General features: G+C 40.2%; 1 protein-coding gene across 2 annotated transcripts in view; it reads right to left on the bottom strand.

The window, feature by feature from the left end:
* Window positions 1-17,759, bottom strand: part of SLC10A7 (solute carrier family 10 member 7) — a 249,557-nt gene that overhangs the window by 59,959 nt on the left and 171,839 nt on the right. For both annotated transcript variants that reach the window (XM_015081568.3, XM_015081574.3), the window contains one exon: window positions 7,988-8,023. In XM_015081568.3, the coding sequence (XP_014937054.1) occupies window positions 7,988-8,023 (36 nt within the window). The remainder of the gene's footprint in view (window positions 1-7,987; window positions 8,024-17,759) is intronic.

Below are 17,759 nucleotides of genomic sequence, written 5' to 3'. Positions count from 1 at the left end.
TTCCTAGCCTAGGAGAACTTAAAATCTAGCGGATGCTTAACTACTTGTAACATTGTTTTGTAAGGAAAATTAAGATGGAATATTCCAAGTAATACAAGTATAAGTGCAGTTTTGAAAGCTGGGCAAGGCTTAATCCTTACAATAGGAACCCCAGGGACTGGTACGTAACAACTGATGACATAAAGACAATAATTTCTGCCCCTGCCAATATCAGAGGTATATTATCAAGAGAATTGAGGTAGTATATACCAAAACACTTCGAATCTTACAAGCAAACAAATGGTAATATTTCAGGGAAAGTTTTATTGCTCTCACTGTCAGCCACGGTAAACACTGGATTTATTTACATGTAAGATTATAAAATTATAGACTATAAATGACTACAGAATCTTAAAGGTTTAAGTTTTAAGACTGCCCACCATTAAGGTCTGGGCAAGTTGGATTGTTGCTACATCTCAGATAAGTGCTTCTGCAGAACCTTGACATCCTTCCTGGAATTATTTTCTATTTTCCTTTCTAAAGCGTCACATGTAAATAATTAGCACTTGCATGGTTCTTTACAGCTTACAGCACACTTTCACATAAATTAACTCATTTCAGCTTATCATAATCTTCATAACCCTCATTTTACAGAGGAAAAAAACTGAGGCTGAGAAGGATTAAGGAGAATCCACTGCTACACAACAAATTGGCTGCAAACCAAACCAAAATTTTATGCCTTCTCACCATACATACAATGCTACCTTTCCACACACAGACTGTGAGGGAAAATGAAGCCAGTCCCTTCAAAATGGCTTTATAACAAAGGAATGTGTGCCTAAAGGTGGAGCATGTAACAGGGAAGGAAATACCAGTCTTAAAGGTAGCCCTAACCCAACTCTTGGGACAGATGCATTCATCCATCTGTCCAACTGAGATGTGATACAGTAAGAAATATAAGTTCAGGGGGGGCGGCTGGGTGGCTCAGTTGGTTAAGCATTCAACTTCGGCTCAGGTCATGATCTCGTGGTCCATGAGTTCAAGCCCCGTGGTGGGCTTTGTGCTGACAACTCAGAGCCTGGAGCCTGCTTCATATTCTGTGTCTCCCCCTCTCTCTGCCCCTCCCTTACGTGCTCTCTCTCTCTCTCTCTCAAAAATGAATTAATGTTTAAAAAATAAAAAAAAAAAAGAAAGAAAAAGAAATATAAGTTCGGTCTTCCTCCTGGCATAGAGCTTCTAAAACCTTGTAACTTCCTGAGTCATAGCAGTGATAGGAGCAGCTTTTACTATAATATTTGCTTTTTTTGTCCCCAGTTCCTGGCACAGAGGATTCAGAAAGTTCCTGCATTGGTGAATGTATCCACATGTAGGGGGTTAGTATACCCCAAACTCTATAGGGACAGAAGATCCTGCATTTGGGACCCTTTTAGACCTTGCCCTATGTACCTCTGCATCTGACTTTTCATTTGTATTCTTTATAATATCATTTATGATAAACTGGTAATGTGTTGTGAATACAGAAACAGCCTTCCTTTACCAACCATCCATTCAAAAATATTTTTAAAAATTTTTTTTAAATTCATTTTTATTTTTTTTGAGAGAGAGAAAGTTAGGGGGAGGGGGAGACAGGCAGAGGGAGAGAGAGAGACAGCCCGCCAGGGAGCTTGATTTCTCGACTATGAGATCTTAACCATGAGATCTTGACCTAAGCTGAAATCAAGAGTCGGAGGTTTAACCACTGAGCCACCCAGGCACCCCTCAAAAAATACTTTTGAGTGGCTTCCATAGACAGGCACTATTTTGGGCATTGGGGTTATAGTAGTGATCAAAACAGATAAAGTCCCTGCTCCTCTGTGATGCTCATGTTCTAGTTGGGGAAAACAGATAATAAACAAACTGACAAATGATTAAAATATCATGTGATCATAAATGCTAAATGGAACAATTAAGTATGGTAGGTGGGGAGGTATTGGCGGAGAGAGAGTATATTGTTCCATATGAAGTAGTTAGAAAGGGTTGTCTCCTAAAATGACATTTTATTAGAGACCAGAGATGAAAGTGAAGGAGAGAGCCATGTGGAGATCTGAGGGGAAATTCCAGGCTGAGTCAAAGCCAAGTGTAAAGACTCAGGATGGTTCTTGGTGCAGCTAGAGCATCCCATTATGTGTGCCCATTCCATTCAATCTCCCACATAACTATTTCAAATCTTGGCCTCTTTCACCAAATCTCCAATACTTCTTTGCTTTTTTTTTTTGTCCTCTACCCCTAGCTTCACTTGCCATTTCACTGGGAAAATATAAACAATAATAAGAAAATGTATACAAGCTCCTATAGTTACAGGAACCAATTTACTTGCATATTTGCCCTTATACCATGGCTTCCCTCCTACTACTATGGATAAACTATCTGTGCTTAGGGGGCCACACTCTCCCTTTGTGCACTACACTTCACCCTCTTTCTCCTATTCAAGGACACGGGTCCACAAATTCACCCTTCTTTTTTCTGTCTGAATTGTTTCTTCTCTAACTGAATTAATATCAATGCAAATATCCTAATAATTTTCCCAACTTAAAAACAGATCTTACATTAACTTTGTTGCTGCCCCATTTTCTTCATCCTTTATAGCAGAATTCCTCAAAAGAGTTGGCGATTATCACGGTCTTTAACTCTTTTTCATTCATTCTTGAACTGACTTTAATTAGGCATTTACCTCCACATTTCTGCTGAAATAGCTCTTGTTAGGGTCCCCAGTGACCTCCATCTTGTTAAAACCAATGGCTGATTCTCAGACTTCATTGTATCTGAACTATTACCACCATTTGAAGTAGTTGACCACTCTCTCCTTTTTTGAAACACATTCTCTAAACTATTACCACCATTTGAAGTAGTTGACCACTCTCTCCCTTTTTGAAACACATTCTCTACTAGCTTCTAGGACACAAAAATCTCTTGGTGTTCTTCCTAAGCAAACTGGATATCCTTGGTGGTCTTTGCTGACTTATTATTAGAATGCCTCAGAACTCAGTCCACTAATACCTTCTCTATCCTCTCTTGGTAATCTCATTCTGTCTAACTTCAAATCCATCTCTATGTTGACTTCTCCCAAAAGTGTATCTCTTATCCAGACTTCTGCCCTGAATCCCAGACTCATATAGTCAACTGCTTACTTGATTTCTCTACTTTGATCTCTCAACGGCATCTTATTCCAAACATGTGCAAGACTGAGCTCTTTATGAGTTCCTTTAACTTGCCCAGCCCTACAGCCTTCTCTTTCTTCTCTACAGTAACTCCACCCCTCCAATTGCATGGACTTAGTTATCCTTGACTCTTCTGTGTCCTCATAACCTTCATTCAATCTTTCAGGTCTTTCAAGATCTACTTCCAACTACTTTCCACCATTTACTCAACCACCTTGGTCCAAGCTAAACCGTCTCTTGCCATGATATTGTACTAGCTTTCTAATTGGTCTTCCTGTCTCCACCTTTATCTCCTGACGATCTATTCTCAATCCAGCATCCAGAATCATCCTCTGAAAAGGTATGTCAGAACATGCTACTCTTATGATCAGAACGCTTTCAATGGTTTTGTATCTCTCTCAAATTAAAATTAAAACTCCTTAACAAAGGACTTCAAGGACCTACATCATTTGGCCCCTGTCATGGCTCTGACTTCATCTCTATCTACTCTCCTCCTCGCTCACTGCATTCCAGCCACACTGGCCCACTTGCTGTTCCTTAAGGACACCATATATGCTCTCAGGACTTTTCCACTTGTTGTTCCCTCCACCTGGAACACTCTAGGCCTTTCCTCAAATATCATTTTCTTAGGAAGTCCCACCGTGACCTCCCTATTGAAAACAGCAATTCCCCCAACCCATTCTGGCACTTCCTCCTTCTCTCTTCCTCTCCTTCCTTTTATTTTTCTCTTTTGTATGTATCACTCATATATTGTATTTTCACTTATTTGTTGGTAGTTTCTTTCCACTAGTATATAACCTCCACAACAGCAAAGATGTATCTTTTTGCTCATTGCTATATCTTTGGTACCCAGGAAAGCACCTTGCATATAGGAAGAACTCAATACTTATTACTGAATGAGTGATGAATAAGTTTAAATAACTTCGAGTAATTTTTCTATAAAACAAAGGACAGAAATAGAATGTAGGCACGATAAGATGAGATTTAATTTTTAAGATATGTAATATTACAGAATACTTATATGTTAACAGAAACGATCCAGTGATAAAAAATTTGGTAATAAAGGACAAAGAAGGAAATTGTTTTGAGTTGTATTGTTAAGTAGCCAATAAGAGATAATACAACAGGAGCGACTGGCCTTAGATGAGGGCAAAGACAGTTTATCTGCAGAAATAGGAGAAAAGACAAAGAATGTAGATGCAGGTTGGTGGGATTTTGTAAAATTTCTGATTGCTTCTAATTTCCTCATCAGCTAATTTCTTTTCTGCATCAGTTGAGATGAAAAAGGAGAAGAGGCACTGGAGATTTGAGAAGCAAGGAGAAGGTATGAAATGACTCTCTAGAGAGTGGGAATGAGGATAATTAGGGGAAGGTAAGTATGATCACCAGGCTCACAGTTAGTGGTCATGAATTTCAAATGAGACCAGTCAGCATGTAGCGTGTGTTCCAGGCATGTTCAGGTACATATGCAGAAAAGGTATAGGGTTGGATATTAGCAGGCCTGGCACTTTGCCATGCAAATATAAAGCAGTAAGAGATGAGCAAGGTTGTCAATGGTATACACAAAAAAGTAATCATAATGACAGACCAGGAGATCTAGGCTAGGTAAGATGGGGTGTGAGGGGATGGGAGTGAGGGGAGAGTATGTTAGAGGCTTTGCTAAGGCGATAAGGTAAATGAACTGGCCATTCTAGCAGGTCTGAAAAGATTTTAATTTGGGGAGTAGGTCACAAAGACAGGAGCTACTGGTAAGAGAAAACATTTGAAAATAGGAGTATGGAAGGATGCCACTACTGGCAGTAACAAAGTCAAGGGTGTGACTATAGGGGTGATTGGCTGAGATGAAGTGGAAGGCAATCTTACTGGAGAAGAGGTCAAGAATTTAGAGGCCAGAGTATTAGGAGGGATCAATTACGTGAATATTGAAAAGCACCAGGAATTAATCCAAGTGTACTATTAAAAAGAAGACAAGGGAAGGTACTAATATTTTTTTGGACTCCTAGAGAGTGACCTGGGGTTCTACTGATAATTACAGCAAGGAGTGGTAGCAGGCAGTATAGGCATATTGGCCTAACCTTCAAAGGAATGAGAATATTTTGTGGAGAAGGCATGGGAAATGATCTGGAATTGGTAACGAGGTGCAAGAAAGACACCTTACCCCATTTCAAGGCTCAGTGATATGAAAGGCACCTGCAGCAGAAACATGAGTCAGAGGACAGGTTTCAGTTGGAGCAAGATGGTGAGGTGGAACATTCTAAGAGCTCAAGAATACAGAGAACTGAGATTTCATCAGTAAAAACGGCCTTTAATAGCTCCTGCACCTGAACATTTAGAAATTTCCATGTTCAAGATATGATTTTAAAGACACAATTCACTTTGCAAGGGCTGTATTTGTTTCCTCAGCTTCTCTAACAAAATATCACAAACTGGATGGCTTAAAACAACAGAGATTTATTGTTTCACAGTTCTGGAAGCAAGAGCATGCTCCCTCTGAAATCTACAGGGGAGAATCCCTCTTGTCTCTTCCAGCTGTGACATCTGCCAGCAGTCCTTGCTGTTCGTTGGCTTGTATGTGCATCACTCTAACCTCTGTCTGATCATGATGTGGTGTTCTCCCTCCGTTGGACTCTGCTTCTTGTAAAGACACCAATATTGGATTAAGGGTCCACCTTGTGCCAGTATGACCTCATCTCAAATAATTATATCTGCAATGACCCTATTTTCAAATAAAGTCACGTTCTGAGGTCCTAGGGGTTAGAACTTCAACCTCCCATCATGGGAAGACATGATTCAGCCCATAACAGGGGTGCTAATAAAAAACACTACATCTTTTATGGAATGTGTTCCAATTTAAGTTGCTCAGGTTTTAGTCCTACTCGGTAAATGAAGCCTGGCAATTCAAGTGTTTAAGCAATGACCTTGGTTTGTAAAATGCATGACCACCTACACAGACAAAAAATGTTATATACTGTTCATGTGATTTAAGGTCATAGAACATAGACGTGTCTATTGATGTTGTGTGATGATGTCACAGAACCTGTTGGGACAGCTTAGTTAGCTAGCTCAGAAGGGAAGAATTAAACTTTGAAGTTGAGGGTCTTGGAGTCTCTTTAACTATTCTTGTAGCTCTATCATTTTAAAATGTTGAACCAACCAAAGCTCACAAGCCTATGGGTCTAAGAGTAGGGGAAAGCTTGCAACGGTGTGATGTCATAATGTTAACGAGCTGGAAATGGGCAGAAGAAGGAGAAAAACACTCATCTGGTTTTGTAATCATGAGCCGAAACAAGGTCCCAGAGATTCCAGACCTCGAGATACCCAAAAGTGCTATCCTCAGTCTCGGCCCCACAGTTGTGGCTGTGACTTCTTCCCAGCTCGTCTTAAAAGCGTCACATGAGTAAGGGATGCTACTCTTCTGCAATGGAGAAAACCTGGACTACAAAGCCATTTACTGTGCATTGGATTAGATGCTCAGCTTTCTACTTGTCCTCCGACCCCACTGCAGGTGGTGGTCTCAGGCTGGCCTGCATCCTGTGCCTGTTGAGGGCTGCTCCTCCCAAATCGTGATCCAAGGTCTTAGAAAGAACACTGAGGGGTGATCCTAATTCCTCACATCTAGTGAGCAGGTAGGCACATACCCAGTTTTCTCTTCCGAATGAATGCAAAGCAATATTCACTTCGATATTAATGTGACTCACTGCAAATTCTGAATTGATGAAATCCAAATTAATGAGGTTTGTTATGCTGAGGGAAGTGATCTGATGATTTGACTCTTTTTAACCTTGTCAGCATGGAGCTAGCATTTCAGAAGGGATGGGGGAAGCGAGGTTTATTACTTGAAGGTAATGTCTTTCATGAAAGATGCAGTATCCAACTGTTTAGTAGGGCATCTCTTCCTCTCCACTTCCTGCACAGCTTGTAAGAAATGAAGTCCCTCACACTATTACTCTAATTGAATTCCAACTTGGGTAATTACACTATAATTAAATAAATTTTCCCCATAGTTTTAATTCACTGACAAATAGTGCTAGTCAAACAGCTACATTTCACTCCCAGAAATGATCCCCAACTCCATTTCAGTGATGAGTGGAGTGATTTATATTTGGGAAATGTGTGTATGAAAAATGCACAGTTCATAAAATATTGTAGGTATCATTCATGATTACATATGCTTTTCTCAGCATGAGATAACATTAATTTCTATTATAATCTTTCATCTAATTTCTCATATGCATAGTGCCAAAAGAAATGACAGTTAATTAGCATTTCTTATTTTCAGAGCAATTTTTGTTTAGTTAATCAGTAGCTTGTATTTTTTTATTTCTGGAGCACATTTCATTATCCCTGGCAGACAGACGAGGTAGGTGTTATTGTTTCCCATTCTACAGATGAAACAACTGAGGCAGTATTCCCCAAAGTAAGGAAGCCGGTTGCTACAAGCCATGGAAACTAAGCTTCCTCTGGTCCCCTGGTTCTATCAAACATTGGGTCACCAGCAATCACTTTAGTTTTAGCAGCAAGAAAATAAAGAGCACATACATATTTGTGCCCTGCATCACAGGTCATTAATTTGTAATAATTAATGATTCAGCCAGGAGTCAGAGGCCTAATCAGTGGATCATGAGAACACAGAGATTCTTTGTGTCTACCTGTTATTATTTGGTACAGTTCAACTGGAGGAACAATTCAAAACATGAGGCAAAGTGGTGCAAAAGGGTTCAAATTTCAATTTTTTTCTCCTAATGGTCTCTCTTAATGGGTTGTAGGTGGCTTTTAATAAAAGATATTAAAGACAACATCAAAATACTCACAAAAAGCAGCAGAAGCAGGGGTGTTACAACGATGCCCTGAAAGAAATGAAAGAGATGATGATCATTTATCAGCCTGGAAAGCAGGACACTTTCTTTGCCATTTTAAACTCTGATGCATGGAAATGTTGATCCTTCTCACTTCCGTTTAATAAAATTGAGGTGATAAAGATGAGGGAGCCCCGGTCTTGGCTCTCCCTACCACAATGCCTTAGCATCTCTATTATAATTACTCATACTTGGCATCACTAAAAGTACCAGTGCCAATCTTCCTTAAACTCGTCTGCCCCTTTTAAGACTGAAGTTGCCTTCCATGTTATATATGGATCACTCGGGTGAAGCTGGCAAGCCTTCTCACTCCAAGGCTTTCAACTCTAACTTGGATAAAGTGCCCCCTTTCAAGAGAAGACAGGTGGTTCAGTCCCAGTTGGGGTCCTCTCCTGAGCAAAGACCACGTCAGTTGTGATGAATGAGATGTCGTGATTTTGTAATGTGAACCAATCTCCCCTAGGAAATGAGCTGGGATCTCAAAACTCATTTCACTTGATTAGACTCCATGTCTCCATGGTGGAAGGCAAGTCTTTCATCTAATTCAGCCACACAGGACCACCTCAGTCCCTCTGCCTCCCCTAGGCAGAAAGGAGCAAAAGATTTGTTTTCTGCAGTGACAGGAAACAGTTTGAGGCTGTTGTCAATGAGGCAGGATACAAGCTTTTAGGTTTCTTGAAGGTAAATCTTTAAAACTAGGTGTTTGAGTTGGGAGTTAACATGACAGGTTTCAGTTTTAGAGCAGCAGATGATTATTCGCACCTCTTAGTTCTTCCTTTATCTCTCAGCACTTCATTATGATTTATACAAGAAAAAGCATTTCATATTTTTATTAATGAATTCTACTTGGAACTTTAGTATTCCAAAGAGCCTGTGTGTGTGTGTGTGTGTGTGTGTGTGTATTGTGTGTATTGTGTGTATTGTGTGTGTGTGAGAAAGAGACAGACAGAGACTATACTGTGGCCAGGATCTAGGTCTGGGACCATTTCATTACGTCTGGAAAAAAGTCCTTGTGGTATTTATATGAAATCCTTTCATCATTATAGTAACTAAATTCTTTTGGATATGGCCCAGGAAAGACTGGCTTACCTTATATGAATATTGCTACTATGACTTTCTTAGTCATATACCACATGTGAAGATTCACCCATGAGCTTGTTTTATTGTTAAATAATAGAATAAATGCCTCTTTATTGAGCAAACGCTTGCAGTTGGCAATAAGGAATACATTTTAAGTATCATATTTTTAATCTGTTTGCTAAAATATGTGTTGGGGCTTATCAACTCCATTGGTGTCTATGAAACAGGCTCTCATCAGCACGTTTAGGAGAGCTAAGTGTGGAAAATAGCAAAGGAATTTTGAAGAGCTACTGTCCTTCAATGATATGGAATGTACTCAGACTTTAGGAGGAACTACAGACTTTACTAGACCACGTGGAAATGAAAGTATCTGGCTGTTTCAGTCTACGGGGGAGCCATTTGATTTTAAGTCAATTTGTTTAAACATTTATTGAATGTCCACTTACATGCCAGCACTGTTCCATTAATTAGAAGAATTAGAGGGGATTGATCTGGCAGAAAGGAAAATAAGGATATTCCAGAAAGAAGGAAGGGAATTTGCAAGGCTGTAAAAAAGTTGAGCAGCTTGGTAAGAAAAGTACGAAGTAGGCGTTTCAGAGACCAGGTCACCAAAGACTTTGTGGCCAGAAGAGGGAGTTCAGAGTTGATCCCATCAACAATGGCAAACTACTGAAGAATGTCAAGCAAAGGTACAATGAGGTGGTACATAATTTAGCATATGGAGAATAAACTGGACTTAGCTTCTAAGCTAACCAGTTTTACCTTTGTTATGTATCAATTCACTCACATCCAGATAAAAGAAAATAAAAATATTAATGTTAATTATGAAACACCAATAACACTAGTAACACTTCTAAGAAACAAGGTATGGTATCTGTGACAGGATAAGAATTTTCAACTAGGAGGAAAGCTGAGCACTGTCACCTCTCTGAGGACAACTGTCTCATATGGAGGAGGTGGAGCCACAAGGGTGTCGTATAGTACATGGGGACCCACGTTCTTCCTGGTGACCGCTTAATTTTCCACAGTAGAATAGTAACAGTAGGAGTAACAATACAGGACTATCAATAGTATTTTGCTTTCAGCACTTTCACGCAACACATTTTTTTAAATTTTTTATTTAAAAAAATGTTTTTAGTGTTTATTTTATTTTTGATAGTGAGAGAGACAGAGCGTGAGCAGGGGAGGGACAGAGAGAGAGGGAGACGCAGAATCCAAAGCAGGCTCCAGGCTGCGAACTCCAAGCTGTCAGCGCAGAGCCCTACGCGGGCATGAACCCACAGGCCATGAGATCATGACCTGAGCCGAAGTCGGACGCTTAACTGACTGGGCCACCCAGGCGCCCCTTACCAAGCACATTTTAAAATCTGACCTTCCCCGGTGCACCTGGGTGGCTCAGTCAGTTAAGCGTCTGACTTCAGCTCAGGTCATGATCTGGCGGTCTGTGGGTTAAAGCCCCGCATTGTGCTCTGTGCTGAAAGCTCAGAATCTGGAGCCTGCTTCGGATTCTGCATCTCCCTCTCTCTCTCTGCCCCTCCCCTGCTCACGTTCTGTCTCTCTGTCTCACAAAAATAAATAAGAAATGTTAATAAAAAAAAATTAAAACCTGACCCTTCCCTATTGAAGGAGGTAGGGTACATACTAGTCCCGTTTCATAGATGAGGAGACTGGGGTTCAGAAAAGTTAAGCAAATGGCCCGAAATCACACTGCAAATAAATAGCAAAAGGCAAAGCCTGGATTTGAGCCTGCTTTGCCCAATTCCAAATCCAGAACTGATTCCACTACCACTGGTCCTCAGTGGCAGCCAGTACGTTTTTCCACAGAGTTCTGTTTAGGACATATATGGAGTGATTAGTTGTAGTATGATCTTGGTCTCAAGGTGATAAGCAATTCTTAAAGATGACTTTATTGTGGAAGGCAGTGCACTATTATCTGCAGATTTTCCTGCCTTAATATTTCAGCTGTATAGTTACCAACACACAAAAGTTTCTTTGCAGTTCTTCCAAAGACTTAAGATGTTTGTTCCTAAAATATTAAAAATTTCCTAGCAAACAGGATGTATTTTCTAATTCTGGATTCAAGATTCCTTGTTACTTTCTCAAAAATGTTGTTCAATTTCATTAACTAAGACTGAATCGTTAGTGCTGAAATCTGTTTTTCAACTGTATTAGGAAATGAATCAGTCACAATGCCGCTAATCCCAGTAAGCGCACCGTAAGTTTTAGTGAAGTCACTATAATAATTATCAAACTACTAATAGCCACTATCTACAGAGCACTGATCTACATCAATGAGGACTTCATGAATGTTATCTTCTGGAACTGTCACAACAAGCCTGGGAGGTAAGCACCATTATTATCCCTCTCTACTATGGAAGGAAACTAAGTCTCAGAGATACTGAGTGAAGTATGAAGAGGCAGTGCCAGGAATTCAATCTCCATCTCCCTGGCTCCACAGCCTGTGAGCCTGACTGGTGTAAATAAAACCTTTGCAGTTTTACCCTATTTCCTCAGGGTTATACTTTAAGAGTAAACCGGAGAGGAGCTTCAAACTCAGTATGTCTTTTTGATGACATAAAACAAATTGAGAGAGAAGCCTTTGTGTGACACGGTTGGTACATTTTTTCAAAGTCAGGTTTTTTACAAATATCAGTGGTAAAAAGGGTGAACTGAAAATGTAAACCGTAACAGCAACACTCATTGGAAGATGGAAAGTCAAATAAACACGTTATTTTCTCTTGGGTATGCAGAAGGCTCAATTTGATGGTCTCTTTTCTCTTTTCCAAGTAAATCCTATGCAAATGGATAAAACCAAAGAGGTGGTGGAGGAGCACTTCTAGCAAAAGATGTTACTCCCTCTGCTTGCAGATTCAAGGTCAAGACATAGTTTTAGCATCCTTGCAATTGGGAGGGAGTGTTAAGCTTTCTGATTGCAACACCTGAAGAAGTCAAGTCACAAAGTGACTGGCTTTGATTGTCTCTTTAAAAAAAACCTTCAGAAAATCCATTTACACCTCTGATGTGACTCACTGGGTGAATATATTTCAATGGCTTTAGTGGAAAGGAAAAAAAAGTGTCAAATCTCAGACACTAAGATTTAGTCACATTAAATTACAAACCAAAACAAAACCCAAATAACAACAAAAACAACAACTGTAAATGCACCTTTCTCTCAGTTGTAGTACTAGCTAAGAAGGCAAAACTTAAGTGAATTATCATTTTTTAAACATAGAAAACGTTATCAAAAGGTTTTACTGCAACAACTATTGTGATTGCACAGAAACAAAAACTGACATGGTAGGTTTCTGTCTCCAGGATATTGAATGTTACGTCTTGGAAAAGGTGCTTTTTATTTTTTAATTAAAAGGCAATAAATAACTGAATGTTTACAGAATGACAGACACTCAGTTTTGCAAGGGATCTTAGACCTACCCTGGTCCAGTCCTCATCTGAAGTGTGACCCCCTCGGTCTCCCTCACTGGCTCACCAGTCAGGTGAGGCCATGATGGCTGTGCTTTTGCCAGAGAACCCACAGAGAGGCAATGTTCTTGTTCTGAAGACACACATTGACCTGGATGAAGCTTTTTCATAGCAGGGAAGCTCTTTCTTATAATTGATCCCACACCACCTCCCCTGTCTCCCTGTCTTCCTCTTGGAGCAACTTAAGGCACATCTCACCCCTCCTGCCTTGTGATGATCTTTGAACTGCTGCTTTGGAGTGATATCAATAAAATCTCTGCACTCTCCAACTACTTCCTCAAACCTGTATTTTCAGAATAATACTGAAGGGAGCATTGGGGTCCCCACACTAAGTTTCTTCAGGCTAAAAGTCCCTAGCCACACCTCCACCCCAACAGTGTTCCTCAGAGGGTAGGGTTTTGAGGCTTCTTAGACATAATCTCATTCAGGTAAATATAAGAGTCCACAGCATTCGCTTAATGAAAATTGACCAAAACTTGGAAATGTCATCCTGGTGCATTGTCTCAGGCCAATCCAAGGATTATTCAATTACCTAGAGAGACATACCTTTGTTTGGTTTTTGTTTACTACTGATTAGGGCTCAGAAATTACATGCTAACTTATAAAGTGTTGTCCAGGAGATTTAGAAATAATTTCCGTCTAGTAGAAAAAACAACCACCACAAAGGTTATGGTCTTATTACCCTATAGGTACTAGCCAGTTTTGTACTTAACATACCAAACTTATTTCGGTAGTCTTTTCTGATGGATTATATAATCCCCACTTCTATAATCTTTTAGAAATCAACTTTATTATCCTGCTGTCTCCCTTATTACTCAGTTAAATAAATGTTTGATATGTGCTCATTCTATATGTTTTCAATTTTTGAAAATTCTACTTTGACAGCTCCTTTACTCTAAACCTTGAATTTAGGTTAATGCAAAGATCACCTTTTATTTTTTAAAGGATTAATGCCAACTAAAACTCCTAGGTTGTCTTCACATTTTGTCCTATGGTCAGTACACAGTGATATCTTAAAAAGTTACGGAGAAACTTATCCTTTAAGAATGAAATTATATTGGTGGCTAAGTTAGTTAAACGTCTAACTTCAGCTCAGGTCATGATCTCACGGTTCGTGGGTTCGAGCCCCGCATCAAGCTCCACGCTGGTGGTGCAGAGCCTGCTTGGGATTCTTGCTCTCTGGTCTCTCTCTGCCCTTCCCCTGCTCATGCTTTCTCTCTCTCTCTCTCAAAATAAATAAATAAACTTTTTTAAAAAGAATGAAATTATGTTGAGCCAATATGGAATGAGTTAGACTGGCCAATACATCCTAAACAGTACATTATAAAGTAGTGGTGGGAATTTTAGAGACATCCAAATTTAAACAAAATGGTCAAGATACATGGTCTCCAGAGAATATGACCTGATAAACATGAATGTCAGAGTAAATAACTGTATAAACTTCATAAACTAAAGAAAAAGGCATTAGAAGCCTAGCTGGAAAGAAAGTTGTGGTTGATTGGTGGGTAAGAGCCTCTTTCCTCTCCTCTGCCTGTATGTTCCTCTTTAAAACTGGACCTTCATAGAATAAATGCCTCAACATCCCCCAATTAAGCATTTCTCAGTATGTTCATCGCTCGGCCAGGGAAAGAAGGTATCCTAGCAGCTGACATGAGCATTCTGGTCTGTTCACTAGGCACAGAACACTATAGTAAAGGCACCTGCATCAGACTACTTGAGCTGGAAAACACCAGTCACTAAAAACATTCAGTTAATTCTCTCTAATCTGAATCCATGTTTGCCAAGAAAATGTTGAATCATAATTTTGTTTTTCAAGTAGCATTTTTGATAGGAACAGAGCACAGTGGCTAGTTGACCCTAGGCTCCTAAAATACACCCATATTGAGGTATGCTAAACACAGTGAGTTTCTGGACCTGAAAAGCTATGGATCTATTTCTGGATTGTGGTGACTCCATTTGAGCAATGTTACCCTATGAGGCCTTGCAGAAATGACAGCTGGCTCTTCTCAATGATGTACATTTAATTAAACAAACATTTACTGAGTGCTAACCATGTATCAAACATCATGGGAGCTGAGGAGAAAAGGAGTCCAAAGTCTCCTAAACACTTAAAAAAAAACTTCAGTCATTTTGAAGCGGACTTTTACAGGAAGCTCTAGAAAATAGTTTCTGTAAACTCCTTGGCTTGTCTTTGAAGGCTATCTTGGAAGACCTTTGTTTTTTCTATCCTATTTTCTCCTCCTACAACCACTGGTGAGCATTGTTTATGTTACTAATGCACTTAGAATAATTTTTGGTTTTTCAAGCTATGTCTCTGATATGATATGTCCATATTTGATCTTTAATTTCCGCCATGGTCCTTGCCCATACAGAGTTCCCATTATAGAAAGCGGCTCTATCCATCCTTCTGTAACTTCAACACCTCTCTTGAGAGATACCTCTACCATCTTATTCCCAAGAGACTGAGGTTTCTTCAGACCAAAATTAAGGGTCTTATATATATTAAGTGTGGTTAGATTTGGCCTATTATCTTTTGAAATTTTGATCTGTCACTGATAAATTCAGCAAATACCTACTTAGTGACTACGGTGTCAGGCCCCATTAGATGAGGAATAGTGGTGAATGAGACATGCACAACTGATACCCTTGGTGCTTTACAGAAGACAGAAAAGCGATAATGATAAAATGGTGAGTGTTTACAATCACAGTCTCAGCGTGCAATGAGAATGCTTAGCAGGTAGATGAGAGCAGTTCAGATGAGAACTGAAAGCAGAATAGGAGGGAGTCATGCCAAGAAGGCACAGCCCAGGAGAAGGGGCATGGAGAGAGGAAACATAGGGAGGGAGAAGGGGCTGTACAAAGGCTTTGGAGGCAAGAAGAACATCAAGAAACTGGAAGTAAAGGGCAGAGTGTGAGGAATGCCATGTGAGACATAAAGCTAGAAGCCAGATGGAGAAGGAAGGCCTAATAATCCATGGTAAGGAGTCTGGCTTCATTTCCAAGCAAGGGGAAGCCACTGAAAGAATTATGGAGGCATGGTTACAGGGGAAGGGCCTGGGACCAAGGGCTTGATGATATATATCTGTGTTTAGGTAGAAATCACTCTGGGTGTAGTTTAGAGAAGAGTTTAAAAGGCTGAAAAATTAAAAGAAGGGAGACTAATGAGGAGGCTCTTCAGTAGCCCAGGCAGGAGTGGATTTAGGCTAAGGTGATGGAAGTTTAGTGATCACGACAGAGATATAACATACTCAAGAAGCAGTTGAAATGTAGATGGTAGGTTAAGTAAATATTGAGGGAGAGGTGATGATAAAAAACAAGGAGGGAGGGCCTCTCAGTCTTCTAAATGAAGTGATTTTTTGGCCCGAAGAGTGGCCACTTACTGTTCCACTCAGTAAAAGTGGAACAATTACTGAGCCACAGTAGAATTAGGATATACAGATTAATTTTTCTTGGGGAACACGATGAATTTGAGATGTCTACAAGGCCTTCAATTAGAGACACTTTAAGTAGTTGGATATATGGGACAGAAGCTCAGACTGGTGTGGACAGTGGCTACAGATGAGTGATCCCTCACTATATAGTTGGTGGCTTACTATTACAGAGAAGATAAGAAGTTAAGGAATAGAGAATACATATTGAAGCTCAGACGAGGCCTAGCAGAAAACAGCTGGAATGACCAGTGTGGAAGTTAAGCTGGAGTAGATTGAGCACTAAGAAGGAAGCTCTTCTCTTAGAGAGAGAGAGACAGTTTGGATACTCTTTCAAGAAGTCTGGCTGTAGAGAGGGGGAGAGAGATACAGCTATAACCTGAGGGAATATGAGGGAAAGGAAATTTTTTGGTGTTTGTTCTGTGGTTTGTTTGCTTTATTTTAGAAAGGAGAAGCTTGAGGATTTCCAAAATTCATAAAAAAGAACCCAAGCAGGCAGGAGAGTGGAGCTTTAGAGAATAGAAGGGAATGTATGTATTACCTGAAGGAGGAGGGGGCAGGGAAAGAGTCCCAGGGCACAGCTGCAGGGTTTAACTTCAGGAAGGAGGTGGGCTGACACCTCTTCATTGTAAAATGGGAGAGAAGGATACATTAGGTACAGATGAAGACAAACCTGTGTGTCCTTGATATTAGAAAGTTGAAGGAACTTCCGTTTAAGGGCTTCTATTTTCTATATTAAGTAGGAGGTGTTTGAAGTGTTTTACCAAGCCAAGGGGGAGACAGGTTCAGGCAGGGGAAGTCAGTGACTGGAAACCGGTGCTATGACTAAAGGGAGTGGGTGTCTAAAACAGTGAAGGGGCTGGGATTTCACCATCCCGTGAAGTTAATAAGTTAGCCGGCCATCATTTCGTGGGTGCTGGAAGAAGACACATGACTCCTGGGTCAGAGCCACAGGACTGTATCACTCACAGGATAGCAAGCAGCCTGAGCATCAGTTTCCCTCACCCCCAAGTCAAGTAGGGCTGTGCAAATGGGCTCAGATGGATGCCTGCCCTACAGTGGGTTGCATTACAGAAAAGGAATACTGAGTTTAGGGAATCCAAAGCTTTTAAAATGGACAGAAAGCATGCCTACCTTTTGCTCTAGAGGGGAATACTATCTTTATCTTTCCGAGGCAGTGAGCAAACCTGCCATTTTCTCCAGAGGGAGATGCTATTTCTATCTTTCAAGGCCATTCACTATAGAAACATCCCTGAAAAGATAGTTGAGAACAAAGGTCCGTCAGTGCCTCCAATCACAAGATGTACAGAAATGTGAGAGACATGTGGAGGACGGTCTTCCAACAGAGGAAATTTTCAGCAGGCCAACCCAGTTCATACTGGTCATCTCAACAGTTGAGCTATCAAGCTCATTATTGCTCCCTTCAAACATCATCATGTATACAGTAAAATGATAATTAGATAATCATTTTTAAGTGACCAGAAAAACTTCTCCAAGATGACATTGATCCTCTAACATTCCTTGGACACTATGATTAAAATAAGTAAGAGTTTAACCAACTGAACTGACTTCCAACTCATAATTCACTCTCTCTCTCTCTCTCTCTCTTCTTAAATTGGAAACTTTGCTAAGTTTATGTTTGAAATCTAGATCCTCGCTAGACTGTACTGTGGTCTACGGACCAGCAGCACTGGGCCTCAAGTGAAAGCTTGTCAGGAATTGCTGAGCGTCAGAGCCCA

This window comes from Acinonyx jubatus, chromosome B1 (genome assembly GCF_027475565.1).
Source record: "Acinonyx jubatus isolate Ajub_Pintada_27869175 chromosome B1, VMU_Ajub_asm_v1.0, whole genome shotgun sequence".
Classification (NCBI taxonomy): domain Eukaryota; kingdom Metazoa; phylum Chordata; class Mammalia; order Carnivora; family Felidae; genus Acinonyx; species Acinonyx jubatus.
This window is presented reverse-complemented; position numbering and strand designations above follow the sequence as displayed.